The sequence below is a fragment of the Aquila chrysaetos genome, chromosome 8, assembly GCF_900496995.4.
Source record: "Aquila chrysaetos chrysaetos chromosome 8, bAquChr1.4, whole genome shotgun sequence".
In the NCBI taxonomy this organism is placed as follows: Eukaryota; Metazoa; Chordata; class Aves; order Accipitriformes; family Accipitridae; genus Aquila; species Aquila chrysaetos.
In genome coordinates, this window is record NC_044011.1 from 37,936,605 (window position 1) to 37,953,187 (window position 16,583).

A 16,583-nucleotide genomic window follows, 5' to 3' on the forward strand; every position below is an offset into this window, starting at 1 on the left:
CATTCATTTTGCATCCTGCATGTAGTATTTCTGAAAAAGTAATGGCGCTTTGTTGTGCAGAAGTTTGTTCCAGTGATTTTGTTTGATAATTACAAGGAACTCTGACTGTTAGTCATTTGTAACATTGTTTAATTTAATTTTATTTCCAAAAGTAGATTTGGAAAACTAGTTTCCCATTTAAATATATGTTCTTAATTTTGTATTTCAATGGCTGAAAAGTTGTAAGATCCAGGTGCATTTTTCTGTGAAATCTACGTGAAACCATGTTTGTTCTCTCACTTTTTTTTGAGAGGCTGAGCAGTATTAAGTCAGTTGCCCTGTACTACTAATACACCTACGTGCCGAGCCCTAGTCTATACTGCCAATAGTTTAAAAGAGGGGGGTGGGAAAGGAAAAAAAGGTGTCTTAGAGCCTGTTAACTTAAAGTCCTTTCAAAAGCCAAGTAAGACCCCCAAATAGTTTTGATTTATCCAGATTATTTAACAGCATTACCATCCACTAAACTGACAAAGAACAACATTTGGTAGCCCCAACTGTTCTTTGCAACTGAGATTATAAGATTCCATTCAGGAAAGCACTTAAGCATATGCTTAAATTGCTTTGCTTTGTTGGTGCCCTGTAGCGTAACAAAACTGAGGGGGAATGGGTTTGACCACAACCTCTTCCTTTGTTTGATCTGCCTCTGTTAGGATCGGTCCAAAACTACAGAGGCAGGCCACTACATATTATTCCACATAAGTGCTTTATTAACTGCATGTGCTGTGAATTAAATTAGTTTAGCTTTGTGTAATTTGGCTCGGTTTCACTCACCAGCTGAAAACACAGGTAAATCATCTCTCAGTAAAATAACTGCACCACTGTTCATCTCTACCTTAGCTGGGAGATCAGACCCCATTAGCTGATGAAAAGACAGACATAAGCCACAGAAGCTCAAAATCTGGACTGTATCCATCTAGCAGTAGTCATTACCAGGCACTTCAGAAAAATGTAACCCAAAGTGAGCTGCTTAGAAATCTGTAACTTCATTAGAAATCAGTTTATATTCTGGAATACTAGGGTTTTGCAAGGCAGTGGGAAAGGGAAAGCGGTTCATGACAGTGTCGTCGTATTTATTCAGGACTATTGCAAGTATCTTTCTCTGTAACAAGAGAGTAAAGTAATGGGCAGGAGTCCTTACTATGATAGGTATTTGCTTTCTATTGTGTTCTCTATGTATATATTACCATTTCATTTATGTCTTGTGTATTAGTTTCTATGTATCCTTTGAATGAGCCAGTTTATTATGGAAAATTTGACTATTTAGTTTTGTTTCCTGCAGAAAATATTGCAGCTACTACCTGAGAGGATTTTTTATCGATGGCATTTTCGCAGTATAGGTAAGAAGGAATGGTTTAAAAACAATCTAGTACAAATAACATCAATGTTTTCTGTAGTCGCTTCCCTGGTTCTGCAAGTCCTGTTAACCACAGAATCCCCTAGTATTGCCTGTACACAAATAGTACTTACACGAGACTTGCAGCTGAAAATTCTCGAAGCAAATGGAAAATCTTTTTCCCTGCTGTAACAGTGTTATGTGTCCCTTGTTTTGTGTGGCTTTGGTTGCCTGCTTAATTTTTATTTTGCATGAATGCTCTTTAAATGTTTGTGTTCTTGGATTTACCTTGGTCCTCTTCCCTTTTTTCTCTTTCATGTGCTAGAAGGTATCAAGATGATGTGGGTTATAAACCAACACACCTTTTTCTAATTAGGTCTCCCTTTGTATTCACAGACTAATGCCAAAAATTAAGGTTGAGGAGGGTTGTGTAATCTGTATGTGACTCTCTTGCAAATTTGCATTATGATAGTCTTTTGTAAGTGATCATATATGAGATGCCCATACAAATCCGTAGTACTAAATATTGCTCTTTGCCTCTTCCTGGAAGTTCATTCTGTAAAACTTATGCTGTGAATAGGTGGCTGTTTGGTAGTTGAGCACAGGCTGTGCTAAACTGAATGCAAACCATCGGACTGCTGCAGTGAACAGGAGCTTAATTTCTTCTGTGATATTCCTGTATTCTCTGTGCAGTTCAGTTCATTAATATTTGTGAAACACGCAGTTGTCACACTGTTTGTGGAAATTAAACGAGGAATTTCTGATTTACAGCTGGGATAGTAAAGGAAAGAGATTAAGGACAAATATAAACTTTTTAGTAGCTCTTATTGATCAATTTTTCTTTTAATGAGTGGTCCACAATTTTATTGGCCTTTATAAATGGAATTATGTATACATGGTATTTCTGCAAGTTTAGCCCCAGCTATCTTTTACTGGTCCTCATATAATGGAGGATTTGCCAAGCATCACATTAGAATATGACATTGGCCATGACAGACACAAGATACCTATGGATGGCAGTCACTTGGGCAAACCAAGAGACTATCCGTTCTTTCCCCACACTTCTACGGTATTTGCTGTACATATTCAGGCTTCTGGAGCAAGAGGAGGAATAGGAGGAGTCCAGCAGAGAGAAGTCTTGGAGTTAGTAAAGCTCTGCTTTTTTTTTTTTTTTCTTAGTCTCCTGTTCATTCTGCATGTTTTGTGGGGCAGGTGTTCTGCAGAAAAAGGCTTCATAAGCACGGAACTGAAGATTGTATTGCAACACATGCATAAAAAAAGAGCAAAATAAAGTTGCCAACTTAGTTAAGGCACACACTTGCAGTACTTGGCTTAAAGCACTTCATGTTCTTCTGCTATAGTTTTTTCTCTTAAGCATAAACATAATAGATATCTAACAGGCTTGGTTTAGTCACTCATGAACTTTGGAAATCTAAATTAGAAAAGCAGGATTAATTTTTTTTGAACAACTGTCATGTTCTTTAGAAGTGTTCATGTAGGACTTTCAACTAGATTTTAGAATTAGATTTGAACATTAATGCGATGGGGAAAAAAAGTTGTATTGTTTTTAGTTTGAAGACAGTTAACTTTTTAATGATTTAAATATTCCTTGTGGCCTACAGTGCATATATAGTAAATGTTTTGATCTTGTGATCATGTAGAGGAGTCTGAAAGCAAAAATTATTCCTCTCCTTTTTGGACCAGGTTGAATAAAGCTAGAATTAAATGAGCGCAGAAATATTGCAAGGTGAAATACATTTATTTTGATAGTCAAAGCACCTTGAAATCCAATGAAGTACTTTAACTTGATAATTTCCTCTGAATTAAATATCTCTGATTCTCATAACTACTTTGAAAATGCTGCTTCTGAGTGCTACCAAAGTGGTCACAACGTTTTGTTTTGCTGTTTGTTAAAGTAAATGTTATGCCACTTTGGGGGGGTTATATTTCTTCTAAGTAGTACTTTTTTGTTGTTGTTTGGTTTGGTTTCCAGCACTATTTCATCATCTGCCATGTTTTTCATCAGAACAATGAATTTGCTGTTGCAGAAGAAATAATGAGTGGAAGTTAAAGGTCAAGGAAAGGGCTGTTGTCACATTTCCAGTTAGTACTGACAAAAATAAAAGGAGACATCTGCTTGACCGCTTTACTACCATTTCATCTGAATTAGTCCAGAACAAATTGGTTTTAGTCGGTTGTTTTATAGCTAATATATTCTTTATATTTATGCTTCTCTTGAATAGTCATATTTGGATAATTTTTTAGCTGTGTCCAATAAATAAGCTACAAAATTTGGTGGTGCAATTATTTACAGCTGTACTTTGTGATTTGCTTTTTGCTTAACATTCACATGCATTAATATGTATTTGCTGTGTATGTTAATAATGTCCATTTAATACTGTGAAATGGTGAGATCTTGAGGGAAGGATCACATTTAAGGAATGTACCTAATTCACAAATCTAGGAGAAATAACAGCTGAGAGCTACATCATGTTATTTTTCTCAGAATTGGATTAAAAACATTTTTTACCTGAAGCATTTGATGTATAATCTCTCTCTGATTTTAAGGTCAGACATTTGAAGCTAAGGGCAGTTAGCCTGGTATTTCTAAAACCAGAATCAAAATATTTTGTAATTTTAATAGTTGTGTTTTATAGACATGAATGTGGTATAGATTGCTAGCATCTTTTTCTTATCATTATTGTCAATATTAGTGTATTTGAAAGCATTAATCCTACAAGTTGGACTTTTTGATTTCTCCAAATCTAGTTAAGTAAAAATTTCCCCTAGATATCTTATTTTTAATGAAAATAATTTGAGAAATTGTCACCTGACTAAAACCAAAGTACCTCACTGTAAAGATACATTATATTTAATCTTATAACACCGATGATGATGATGATTGTAATTCGATTCACTTTGGGTTTTCTCACCCCAGAGTTTTCTTTTTCTTAAACACCAGCACAGTAGCCACATAGTAAATGGCATTAAACTAGCCTTTTCTGTAGTATTTTTTAAAAAAACATTCTGGTGGGAAGTGACCATCTTAGTATCTGATACGTGCCTATTTAATTTTTCTAATCCAGGGTCGATTCTGAAGAAACTTTTGCACACTGGAAATTCTCTCAAGGTATTTCTCTGTGATGATGTATTCATACTTCTTTTCACTTCAATTCTTGTGAAGCATATTACTTCATAATTTTCTAATATCAGTGTTTTTCAGATTGTTAGGCTTTGTAATTCTATTTATTCAACTTTTAATAATAAATGTTGTCATTTTAATCCTAGATTATGTTAATGTTAATCTTCTTCAGTCATTTTGCTGTTCTAATGACCTTTGTAAAGTTACCTGGAGAAGGTATCAATATATTTTGCTTAATACTTTATTTTTTCAGATCTCTCTAGCGCTAAGTATACTGTATTAAGCGTGTTGGTTTCTTGTTTGCCAAAGAGTTTTAAATCCGTTTTTCTTTTTCTAAATATATTGCTAAAATTAAAATTGTGTCTTGTTAATAAAAAAATAAGTAAATAAACTTAGTAAACTTACTAAATACCCTACCTTGGGTGGTTTGTTGCATCTTAGTTTTCACGAGGATCTTCTGATCCCAGTGATGTTAAGGACAATATCTTGCTTTGACCTCTGTGCGGCAAAGATTTCGGACTTCGTATTGGCAGCTCCCTGGTTGTGCATTACGCTTGCTGTTGTACTTTCAGAGCCCCTTTTAAGATTGCGTCTTGAGACTAGCCAAGATGCATTTGGCCCCAGGAGCCTCTGAAGTTGGAGTGGTAGTGCTGTCTCCTTGGAGTGCCACTGCCTTGGGTACAGTTTGCTTCCACCCTTCTCTGCTCATGATTAAATTAATAATGTGATTACTCTTGGTATGATGGAAAGACTCACTAGCACATAGCTGGGATGAAAGTACTTGTCCTGCATTTTCTTAACTATTTAACTGTGTTACTGTACTTACAAATCTGTTTTATTATCTTTTTTTCTACAAAATCATCCCCTTGTAGATAAGATGTGAAGGAATCCGACTGTTTCTTCTTTGGCTTCAAGCTCTTCAGACTAATTGTGCGGAAGAGCAGATATTAATATTTGCATGCCTTGTGCCTGGCTTTCCACCCATTATGTCTTCACGAGGTCCCTGTACACTAGATAACCTCATTAGTCCTCCTAATTTGCCAGACGGTGAGTAAATGAGCACAATTTCCATGATGAGCATATTGCCTCCCCGTTCCACCGAGGTCTTTGTAGAGCTATAGAGTTTCTTGTGGGGAAGATGTCACATGGATGATACTATTTGTATTTATAACTGAGATGTACTGAATTTGTCGAGTTATTGTATTTGTTGCAGCTGTATAGCCTTCTGATCTTGTCATTCTGAGTTCAGAACAGTTGGGTTTTGCTGGTGTTTGTTTTGTTTTTTTTCAATTGAGATGCAGCTATATGAACATGTTCTTGCAAAATAAGCAGGTGTGTAGATTTACAGTTTATTGGTTAATCTGCAGCAATTGCTTGTGTTAACCCTTCCAAACTGCAGTAAATCGGAGGTTGGTGCCATCCTTGATTGTATGCGATAGGACTTGGGGAAATAACAGGAAGCCCAAGCAGTTACTGGGCTTCGACTTTGTACAACTTGGTAGCGCATTAATGATTATTTTCAAATTAATCTTTTTATAGAAAATATCTTTTATTTAACTATTTTCAGGTTTTCTATGGTTAATTTTTTTTTTTTTTTTTTTTTTTTATTTTAGCTAAGATTTTTCCAGAAGAAATAACCCCACTTTTGCCAGCTGTCTCTGGAGAGAAAATCGCTGAAGACCAAACCTGCTATTTTCTTCAGCTACTGTTAAAATACATGGTAATTCAGGTGCGGAGGATATGTTTTTAACTATTCATATTTGGAGGAATGTACTTGTGGTAGAAAATTAAGTCTACACTGTATCTATACGGAGCTGGTTTTGCCCCTCCTGAGGAAGAAGCTGTCTTCTGCACTTGTTCTTGTTTTTAAAAGGAAAATCATCCCAAAGGTATTTCCTTGTGCCATTTTTGGTGAAAATAAGAAGCTTTTCATGCTTGTGGTAAGAATTAATGAACGTTATCCAAACTTGCAAGATAACCGACTATTTTATGTGCTTGTTGTCACATTTAGAAAATTGATATGGGGTAAAGATGCAATTTGTTCTCTTTGGACACATACATAGCTGAGAAGACATGTAAAGGACCACTGGAGAAAGAGATAAAAAAAAGAAGAGATGGCTTTTGAGATTTTTTTAAAAGGATGCAAGTAACATGCACATCAAAAATTTTAATTAGAAATAGATCAGATTAATATGTACAGGAAAGAAATTAAGATAATGTATGTATTTAAAAAGTACAAATTAGGCAACATTTTAAATAAAGTGGAAACTGTATAGACAATCAACATTAAAGAACTCAGTATTAAAAAAAAAGATAAAAGACAATGAAATATTTTGAGATACTTTTTTTTTTTTTTTTGTATCAAAACGCAAGACCAAAATGATAATTAGGAGGGGGTTTTGTCATCTTGAATAAATGTTTTATTTTGAAAAGTGGCTGTATAAAATGATCACCTTCCTGCATGGCACTCTGTCTTACATATCAGAGTCTCACAACACTTCAGTTAAAATATTTTCACTGTTCTTTTTATACACTTATTACATGTTTGAGATCTGAAAAAACTGACTACACTATAAATATAATTGCATTGTGGTTCATCAACATTTATTTATTTGTGTTGCTTGGTAGAGGGGAGCACAGTTGGGCAGTAACCTTGCTACAGAAAAGAGGTAAGATTAAAATAATCTGGTGCAAGTGCAGAATGATCACTCAGAGCCAGAACGCAGAGCAAATCTGCATCTTCAAGAAAATTTATGTCTGTGACTGGGTAGAATTTAGCATGAGTCAGTTTATTTGCATAACAAATAAAATGATACAAAAACTCAGTAGTCCTTGTTTCCAAGCTCTACATGTGTATTTTGCAAAAGTAGGATATTGCAAATTCCACAACTTTTAGAGATTGGAAAAAGATCTAGTACAGATTACAGTAAGAAAATGTGTTTAAATAAATCTCACATGACTGATGTAAACAAGTCAGTTTTTCTTTAACTTAATAAATTATCATCTTGGATATAGATTCAGTGAACTTGTTATCTGCTATATACAGTTGGACAGGCTTTTCAAAGAGCTTTTACTGAAAAAAAGTTGAAGAATCCTGTAGTCTTTTGGTGTTGCTTAAAAAAAAAAAAAAGAGGTGGGCCTGAATTTAAAGTATATGTCAAAAGAGAAACACTTTTAGTGCTCACTTGCATTTCACAAAAAGAGAAGTGATGTAAGAGACTAAAACCCAGGTAGTTTTAAGTCATCAGTGGAAAATGTGCTTCATTGTAGAGATGTCTACTTTTACCTTTCTTTGAAATTGCACTGGATTTTCTTATAGAAATAAAGAAAATGCACCTGTATTGGTGACATGCAACTTATTCCAAATTGAAGGTGTTTTAATATGAAAAGAGCAACTCTGTCAAAATTTGGCACAGTATTCCAAGGAATTGTAGTTCAAAACTGTTGGTGAATAGCAACTTGAAAGTACGTGTATGACTTGCGTGTTGATCTATGCAAGAACGGAAGAGTACCTTTAAAAATAAACTTAGACGTCAGCCTCTTCCTTGTCAGTGGAAATTACTTGTGCCTTGAGTCAAATTTTGCAGAGGAGTATGGCATATGTGTGTGCAACCACATGGACATTGTGTATATTTCTGATCAAAAATATGTTTGTGATAAAAGTGTAGCCCAGAGTAACTTTGTCTAAATTTACAGGTAAGAAGCAAATCTATTAAAAACATTAATATGGCATTTTCTGTGCTTCCCTGCATTAGAACAGCACAAATACGCTGATTTCTAATGAACTTGCTTTCTTTGATATGCTAAAGCCCACATGACAATATCTCATATTCTTACTGCAGTTTGTAAAGTTTTCTGGGACAGTGTTAATTTTTTATCTCTTGTTATCTTTTGTATTTGATGTGGAATCATTGTCAGTGTAACACATTAACTTAAAGCTTTTTATTTGTTTCTCTAACTCCATAACAAAGGCTGCAAGCTTAGAGTGGAAGAATAAGGAGAACCAAGACACTGGTTTTAAGTTTCTCTTTACCTTGTTTAGAAAATACTATCTTCCTCACTTGTTTCCATCTTTTACAAAGCTAACCAACCTCTACAAACCTGTTCTTGGTAAGTAGTAAATTTTGTCTTTTAAGTAGAAAAGGAAATAATGGTGACTGTTCTCAGTAGCATCTCTGTTACCTGCTGGCTTATCACTACAATTCTGTTGAATGAGGATTTTTCCTCCCTTCCTTGTTTTTCAGCTGTGTACAAGTGATTTTCCCCTAAATCTAAGCATCTGATTGAATTATGACCCAACCTATCTCCCTTCGCAGTCTTCCACTTCTTCCCATGTGTTTTCTTTCTTGTATTTCAGCTTGTGCAGTACTCTTTGCACCCAAGTTAACTTCTCTTTCCAATGTGCTAAGTATCCTTTGTCGTCTTAATCTTTGCACTACTGAGTGTTCCAGAGCTATCTTCTCTTTCTCACTGTACTTTTTATAAGCTTCACAGAGTTTATTAATAAATTAACTTACATTGTAGTAGGAGTAGTTCTTTGTTTTAGATTTTGACCTTCTTTTTGCAGCCCTTCTCTTTTGCTTTCCTTTGTTTTGCGTGATACCAATTATAACCTTCAGGAAAGGTCTGTGTTTTTTATGTTCTTTTCTTTAGGAGTAATAAAATTATGATAGAATGTAATTATTAATATAATAAAAGCAGTCAGTCATTCCATCTGTTATTTCGTGTGGAGAAAATGTTGTTGGTGACATGTTCAATACATTTAACCAGAGTCTGGAAGCAATTACAGTTTTTTAAGATTAGTTTTTCTTTATCTTCTCTTTTTATCTCACCAGATATTCCTGATATAAGACCAAGACCAGTATACATTACTGCAACACGAAACAATGAAAATGTCTATAGCACAAAAATCCCATATATGGCAGCTCGAGTTGTTTTTATTAAGTGGCTTGTTACTTTCTTTCTTGAAAAGAAATACTTAACTGCTGTTCAGAATACAAAAAATGGAGGAGAAATGCTCCCTAAAATTATTCAGGTGTGCTTTAAAGTTTACCTCTTTTTTCTTATGTACATGCTAACCTTGCAAATGATCACAATGCAAGAAAGAAATGCTACCCCTCAGTGAATAAATGATGTATTTGATTATTTGATTATTTTTTTTTCTGTGATGGAGGGAGTCTCTGAGGGAAACCCTTTAGTAATTTACTAGAAATTTTTTTTTCCTTGTAGCTGTATGCCTTACTGGCTTCATCAGTATTATGTTTAGACTTTTGGAATTTAATCTGTAAACTGTCAAACTTATTTGTGCCATGGACCATTTCCCAGCAACATCAAAGGCTGCTTTCTTTTCCTCTTGATTATAGCAGCTGTTTCCAATGAGATACTAAAAAAATATTTCACTTTCAAATTGCTGGTTGAGACTTCTGTAGGATTAGGGACTTCACAATGAATTTTACAGAAATAGATGTTTTTTCTTTTAAGATAGTCTCCAGCTTCCTGTTAACAATTTAGGATCAATGTCAACTTATGTTCTTCTCTTGAATAGTAGGTCAGTGTCAAATCTGTATTCAGCGGAAAAGCATACATTAACTATTATGGCAGAACTGTATATTTTTATGTCAGTTGTTTTTGGAGTTCTTCATTGTAGAATTTTGAAGCCCTCAACCAGCTAAGTGTAGCTTACTTACTGAAAGTGCTTGATCTTTTCTTTCTCATTGGAAATTCCACCTTTTGTATAAACTGCTGTGCCATTCCAACAGACATAACCTGGAAAAAGAATTTTTTTCTTTTCACTGGATTTTATAGACAGCTGACACCAAATAAATATTCAGGTTGCATAAAGGTATTGCTGCCCTCAAAACAGAAACTGGTCAAAAGTTACCACTTAGCTGAAGCTATGTGCCAGCTTTTGGCATGTGCTGACTTCTTAGTGGTTTTGAAGCTCACTGACTGTAGCCAGTGTCTCGCGAGTGTGGCTGAATATTACCAAAAAAGTTCATTGTGAAAAGCAGCAGAGATGGTATTGCTGCTCAGTTACTGCTCACTTGGTTGAACAGGGGCAGCCTTATTAATGTAGACATGAAGCAGAACTGCATTTGGGCGATGCTTTGAGTTAGTATAAGTTGGAGTTCTTTTTATGGTAACTCAAAAGCAGTTTTGTAGTCCTCTGTCTTCTCCTGACTGGATCATTTTAGCTGGACATGGTTCAAGATGTTGCAAAATACATGTAAAGCCAGAACAAAACCTGACAAAGAATTGTCAGGAATAATAATATGCAAGAGTATGAGCCGTGTATAGTGATACGATCCATCTTTTCCCAAAAATGGAGGGAATTGGGGATTCTTCTCCACTGTGTCTGTTCGCTACTTCCACCACTGCACCCGTCTCTCTTTTTTTGTCTTACGGAGTGGACAAGTCAGCTGTTCTGTGCTGGGGGGAACCATATGAAGTGTACATCCTGCAGAGTATAACACCAAATTCCTTCTTGGATCAAGTAGTAGACTGAAAATTACACTTCTTGACTGCTGGGATCCCAGTGTGTTGTGTGAAAAAGAGCACTAGTATCTTGAGTTCTGCATAAGTACTCCGGATTTTTCTTGTACACTATTCCAGTTGTTTAATTAAGCATGCATTTTCTTCTGTGTAGACTGTTGGTGTTGTAAACCAAGATAAAAATGCAGAGCTGGAAACCAGTATGTCTTATGCAAGCGAGCAGGAGAGAAGCCATTCTAACAGCAGCACCTTGTCTGACAGAAGGCTCAGCAATTCCAGCCTCTGCAGCATCGAAGAGCAGCACCGGACTGTCTATGAGATGGTGCAGAGAATCCTCTTATCCACTCGAGGATATGTTAACTTTGTTAATGAGGTGTTTCGACAAGTAAGTATGTATGTTTAGTTGCTATTGTATATATATTTTTTTAAAGGAGATGTCATGGTTATGAGAAAGAACACTGTTGGTCAGATAACTGGTCAAACTTGATGCTAATCACGCCAGCACCCTTTTAGTTTGGAGTCCTTCCTAGGTCTAGTTTTAACGATAAAATTATGAAATTTTTATAAGAACTGAAGCTTGTTGCTGATGCCAGACGGCAACACATCCCATTTGAATGGGCCACTTTATTTGTTCTTGGTATTGTGATGTAATTTAAAGGTGCTTAAAGAGTTATTGGCTTGCAAATTTATTATTTGAATTAGTAAGATTCTTGTTCCTGTGATCAATGTCAGTATTTAATGTCTGTTTGAACATAGATTGCTTCTACTAGTATTTTTTTTATTAATTTGACATCTTTTCAATTGTTTGGGATAAAACTACATGTATATTATGAAGTATCTTGTGTGGCATGGTTTAGGAACTCCTTGCTCCACTGCTTTTCAGTGGGATGGATGGCATTTTGACGGGAAGGAGTACTTTTGTGTATGTTAAGAACTGCTGTGGCATGCTGCCCTCTCCTGGTGTTTGTTCAGAATATGTAAGGTTAGACCAGCTTCCAGGGAACAAAAGCTAGCATAATGCAGTACTTTTATTTTTATTAAATATGATCAGTGTTTAGTAATTGAAACAGATAATGGTATTTGGATCCTTTTTGTGTTTATCTCTCACTTACAGGAATCTCACTAGTCACTGTGAATCTCTTTTTTTTTTCCTTCTCTACTTTTTTTTCTTTTTCCTTTCTACCCTACTTCTTCGCCTTTCTGAAAGCATTCTGTGTAGTGCCCATTCATCCCACTGATGAGCTGCTGCTTCTCTAATATTCTAGCAGGTGGCTTCCGGCTTTTTCAGTTTCTGCATCCTTAATAACTTGACAGTGTCTGAGAAGACCTTTTCAGAAATTTCACATACACTTGTTATATGGCATATTTAAACTTGCTTTTGTTAACCCTTAATTTTTGTTGCAATCAGCTGTTGGATGTTGCACTTCGTGCTGACTAGAGACAAGGAAATGTACTATATGATGCAGATATTTTCCCCAACATGAGCAAGATATTTTTGTAACAGTTTTGCAGCTAAACTGGGTATGGGAAAATATACTATGAGTGACTGAGTACTCTGAAATGCAATGCTATAGTTTTTGGCCCTGTTAATCATGGGAAGTGGGTAATCTAGTTGGAAGGACCTCTTTTTTAGTATGAAAAATGTATTTTCATCTCCTTCAGTGGTTTTGTAATATAATGCATATTGATATCAAATTTTTTTTTGTTGGCAAAATACGCTTTTTTGTACCAGAGGACATTGTCAGACATTGATTTCTGTGCTTGTTCACTGCAGTGCAAAGGTCTTCCGTCACTGTATTTTTTTTCAGTCTCCTCAGGCCTCCAGAAATGTGGGGAAGCAGCCAGTGTAGCCTTTGTAAGCTTTCGGAGGGGACATCTTCACAGAATGATTCCCAAATATCGAGACATTGAGTAGCATGTTGAAAATAAATTCATTGTGTTGATTTCCAAAACTGTAGTGAGAAAGGATTGAATGCCAGCTACTGTTATCCTCATCGCAACTTACTGTCTTGTCTCGACCTACACTTGCTGAAATGGCATTTCACATTGTATACTGCTCATGTAATTTGAAGTCGCCTTCTCCAGAAAGTGTAGCATAGTACCTAAGTTTAGCCGGCCAGACCTCTATGGCTAGTAATGCCTTGTGAGATGAATCCATGTTAAGTTGTTAAAGAGCTTGCAAGGAGCAAAAACCACCTCTGTTTTTGTCCAAACAAATACAACATGGAAGTAATTTGGAATTAATAGTTATGGAATTGTGAATGATGTAGATAGTATGCATAGGTTGTTGATTAATCATAACTCCTCCTAATACAGACAGAAAAGTAAAAATTATGTATCCTTTCTTTTCTGAGCTGTGTTATTTATGGGTGGTGGTGTGTGAGTGTGTTTATATATGCATGCACATCTATGTCCTATATATAGTAAAATTAGTTAACTTTTTAATTTAGGCTTTTTTATTGCCACCTTCTGATGTATCTGCAACACGAAAAGTGGTTAAGGTGTATCGAAAGTGGATACTGCAAGAGAAACCTGTGTTCATGGAGGAGCCAGACAAAAAGGAAGACAGTCAGGATGCTGTTGTCAACTTAGAGGATTCATCAGTGCAAACGGATGGTAAACATGTATGGTATCAGTGTTGCTTACTTTCTTCTGTTTGCATACATTATATGATTTAAGTTTTAAACTCACTTTGTAGATGAATAACAGTTTGAAAAATGTGTGGAAAACCAAGATGAAAAAATGCTTTTATTTAAGGTCCAGAAATTGAAATAAATATTGACTGTTGAGTAGCTCTTACTGAGTGCAGGGAAACATTGCAGCTATTTTGAAAAATGTAATTTGTTGATTATTCCCTATCTAAACAAATAGGATAGCAAGAACTTAAGGGAAGAAATACTAATACGTTCTGCCGTGTTAAAATTTACACTGTCTGTTGGCCTAGTATATGTAGGACTATTTCCTTTTGGTGGTAGTTACTTAAGAATTTGAAAATATCTACTGATTTGTATATACTGGATGAAATATTTGGATTCAGATGCCTTAATCTAGGAAATTAAAGTGTAGATATAAATTTTGTGCATCATCTTTTTAGTATCCTATATTGAACCATCAGTAGAAGTTGACTTTGACACTGTGAAGTTATTTAAAGGGCAGTTCTGTAGTACTGAGAAAGAGGATCAAGTTGTAAAAACATAGTGAGAATTACAAGGTTTTGACGGATTATTTTTGTAGGGGATTTATAGTTTTGCCAGGCTTAAATTCAAATATTACTGCAATCAGTGACTACAAATGTGATATAAAATATTTTAAACAACATAGCTCTTAAAAGTTTTATGAAGCTTTAAATTTCATATACTGTCTGTCTGTTCAGAGATTAAGAAATAATAGACATGAATTCCTTGCTGAAATGAATGTAGGACATGACAGTTCCCCCTTTTTTGCTTTTGACATTTTAAATGATTTTGAATAAATATGGATATACTCTTTTCTGCTTTGTCACTAACTGAATCATGTTTTTGAAAGCTTTCCTCTGACCATTCAGGACATAAGCGCTCATCCAGCTGGGGAAGAACATACTCCTTTACCAGTGCTGTTAGCAGAGGATGTATATTAGAAGACGAGGACAAAAATGTTAAAGCTGGTGCTCAAGCTGCGTTACAGGTGTGGCATCTAGAAAGGGAACAAGGCTGTAACTTACATAATCATGTAACTCACACTACAAACTATAGTATAGTATATAAGGAAAACAACTATCAGTAGTTGATGGTTTTTGTAAGATACGATTTGAACTTCATTTATAACTTTTTAAAAATTAATATTAAACCATGTGACCATGTCTTAGACCCAGATACCTGTTTTAAGACAGACAGTTCATTTTCTTTTCTACTGTGGGTGCTAGGAATTAATCAGAACTGTACATTTGCTTTCCTTGAACCTCATTTACTGGAAATATTGGTGGTTCCTCAAGCATATAATGCCAGGAAATGAGTAGCTGGAGGAATGGTACTCTTACCTGACCGAATAGAAGGGATGCCTACAAAACCCATACTGTGCAATGCACGACTTTGTTGGGTCTGAAATGCCACCTGACTTTTCACTAGAATGATGTAGAAAAATGAAGTTATAGGTAAAACATGAAACTTGCTCTAAGGAAAATGAAAGGTTTGACTGGAGGAGGAGAAGTATTTTATTTTAAGTCTTGACTTTTTTATTCCTGACACTATGTAAACAGACTGTAAATGCCTGTTTTGAAGGTATTCTTGACAAACTCAGCGAATGTTTTCTTATTGGAACCATGCATTGAAGTCCCTGTGCTTTTGAAGGAGCAAGTTGATGCTTGCAAAGCAGTTCTGAGTATCTTTAGGCGCATGATAATGGAACTATCAATGAATAAGAAGACATGGTAAGCTTAACATATTCTGCATTATTTAAGAGAAAATTATGAATGTTTTAACTTTATGGGAGTATTATTGGGTCAGGGAAAGACTGGCTTTCTTGGGGATAGACCTTACTACATAAATCACGCTTGTGACTGGCCTCTGAATTGATTTGTGAGATTGCAGGTGCTGCTGAGTCTACATCATGATACTATTTGACTTCAAGGTTCTGGCTGGTATTTCCATTCCTGACTTCACCTTCTCAAAAATTAGTTTTTACAGTCCAGAACCAACTAATGTTATTTTGCAAATGATCTGTGAAGTCTGAAGTGTGATCACATTCCTAATACGTAAGGCTTACTGGAGAATTAAGAGGGCGTTTTGGTACCTGAAAATTAACAAGTACAATTAATAGAACGTGAACAAAAAGTACAATTTTGTTTTGGAACCAGGGAACAGATGTTACAGATACTCCTTAGAATAACAGAAGCTGTGATGCAGAAGCCAAAAGAAAACCAAACAGAGGATACGTTCGCTCAAAGCATGTCAGGATTACTTTTCCGAGTGAGTGTTTGGGGTTTGTTTGGTTGGTTTTTATGTTGATTTTTCCTGATAATTACCCCTAGTTTTAGTTAAGTACTATTGCACAGTACTATGAAATGTACTTGTAAAACATGAAAAAATTCTCCTTTGCAGTAATGCAAGTAATTATTTTGTAAACTGTTCCTAACAGAGGGAGACAGATTCCAAGTGCAACAAGCAGTTGATTTGATCTGTTCTTCAGGACTCTATTAAGAACCATGGTAGAACAGGCAGGCACACAATCTTTTTGTGAGGTGTCTTCAATGAGTATCTCTAAAGTGTAAGCCTGATGTAACTGTTTTCCTAGAAGTTCAGCTGGTGAGTCAGAACTGAGTCACACTGAATGAGATGAAAACATTTATACATTGTATTGTACTTTGCATGCTCAGCTACAGTATCTAGGTCTGAGTGTCCATAGCTCAATCACTACAATCATTCTGTAGGTATACGAGACAGTTCTTCATTCTATTATTATTTTTATACACAGCGTATTATTTCAGTTTACCAGAGAACATATAGACAACCTGAAACATACATTTTGGAATTTTTAGAATTCCGTAGTCGGTAACTTTCACAATTATTTACCCACCAATTTCTGGGAATGTTTTTTTTTGAT

General features: G+C 35.4%; 1 protein-coding gene across 12 annotated transcripts in view; it reads left to right on the forward strand.

Moving 5' to 3' along the window:
* Window positions 1-16,583, forward strand: part of RALGAPA2 (Ral GTPase activating protein catalytic subunit alpha 2) — a 137,198-nt gene that overhangs the window by 19,836 nt on the left and 100,779 nt on the right. For 8 of the 12 annotated variants that reach the window (XR_003924527.1, XR_003924528.1, XR_003924529.1 and 5 more), the window contains exons 4-14: window positions 1,304-1,376; window positions 4,459-4,502; window positions 5,387-5,561; window positions 6,128-6,243; window positions 8,486-8,624; window positions 9,350-9,549; window positions 11,161-11,391; window positions 13,457-13,630; window positions 14,532-14,669; window positions 15,263-15,411; window positions 15,838-15,949. Coding sequence is in view for 8 of the 12 variants with exons in the window: in XM_030021849.1 (XP_029877709.1) it covers window positions 1,304-1,376; window positions 4,459-4,502; window positions 5,387-5,561; window positions 6,128-6,243; window positions 8,486-8,624; window positions 9,350-9,549; window positions 11,161-11,391; window positions 13,457-13,630; window positions 14,532-14,669; window positions 15,263-15,411; window positions 15,838-15,949 (1,551 nt within the window). In the remaining 4 variants the exon portion in view is untranslated. The remainder of the gene's footprint in view (window positions 1-1,303; window positions 1,377-4,458; window positions 4,503-5,386; window positions 5,562-6,127; window positions 6,244-8,485; window positions 8,625-9,349; window positions 9,550-11,160; window positions 11,392-13,456; window positions 13,631-14,531; window positions 14,670-15,262; window positions 15,412-15,837; window positions 15,950-16,583) is intronic. The other 4 variants (XM_030021850.1, XM_030021855.1, XM_041125294.1 and 1 more) reach the window with 2 other exon arrangements.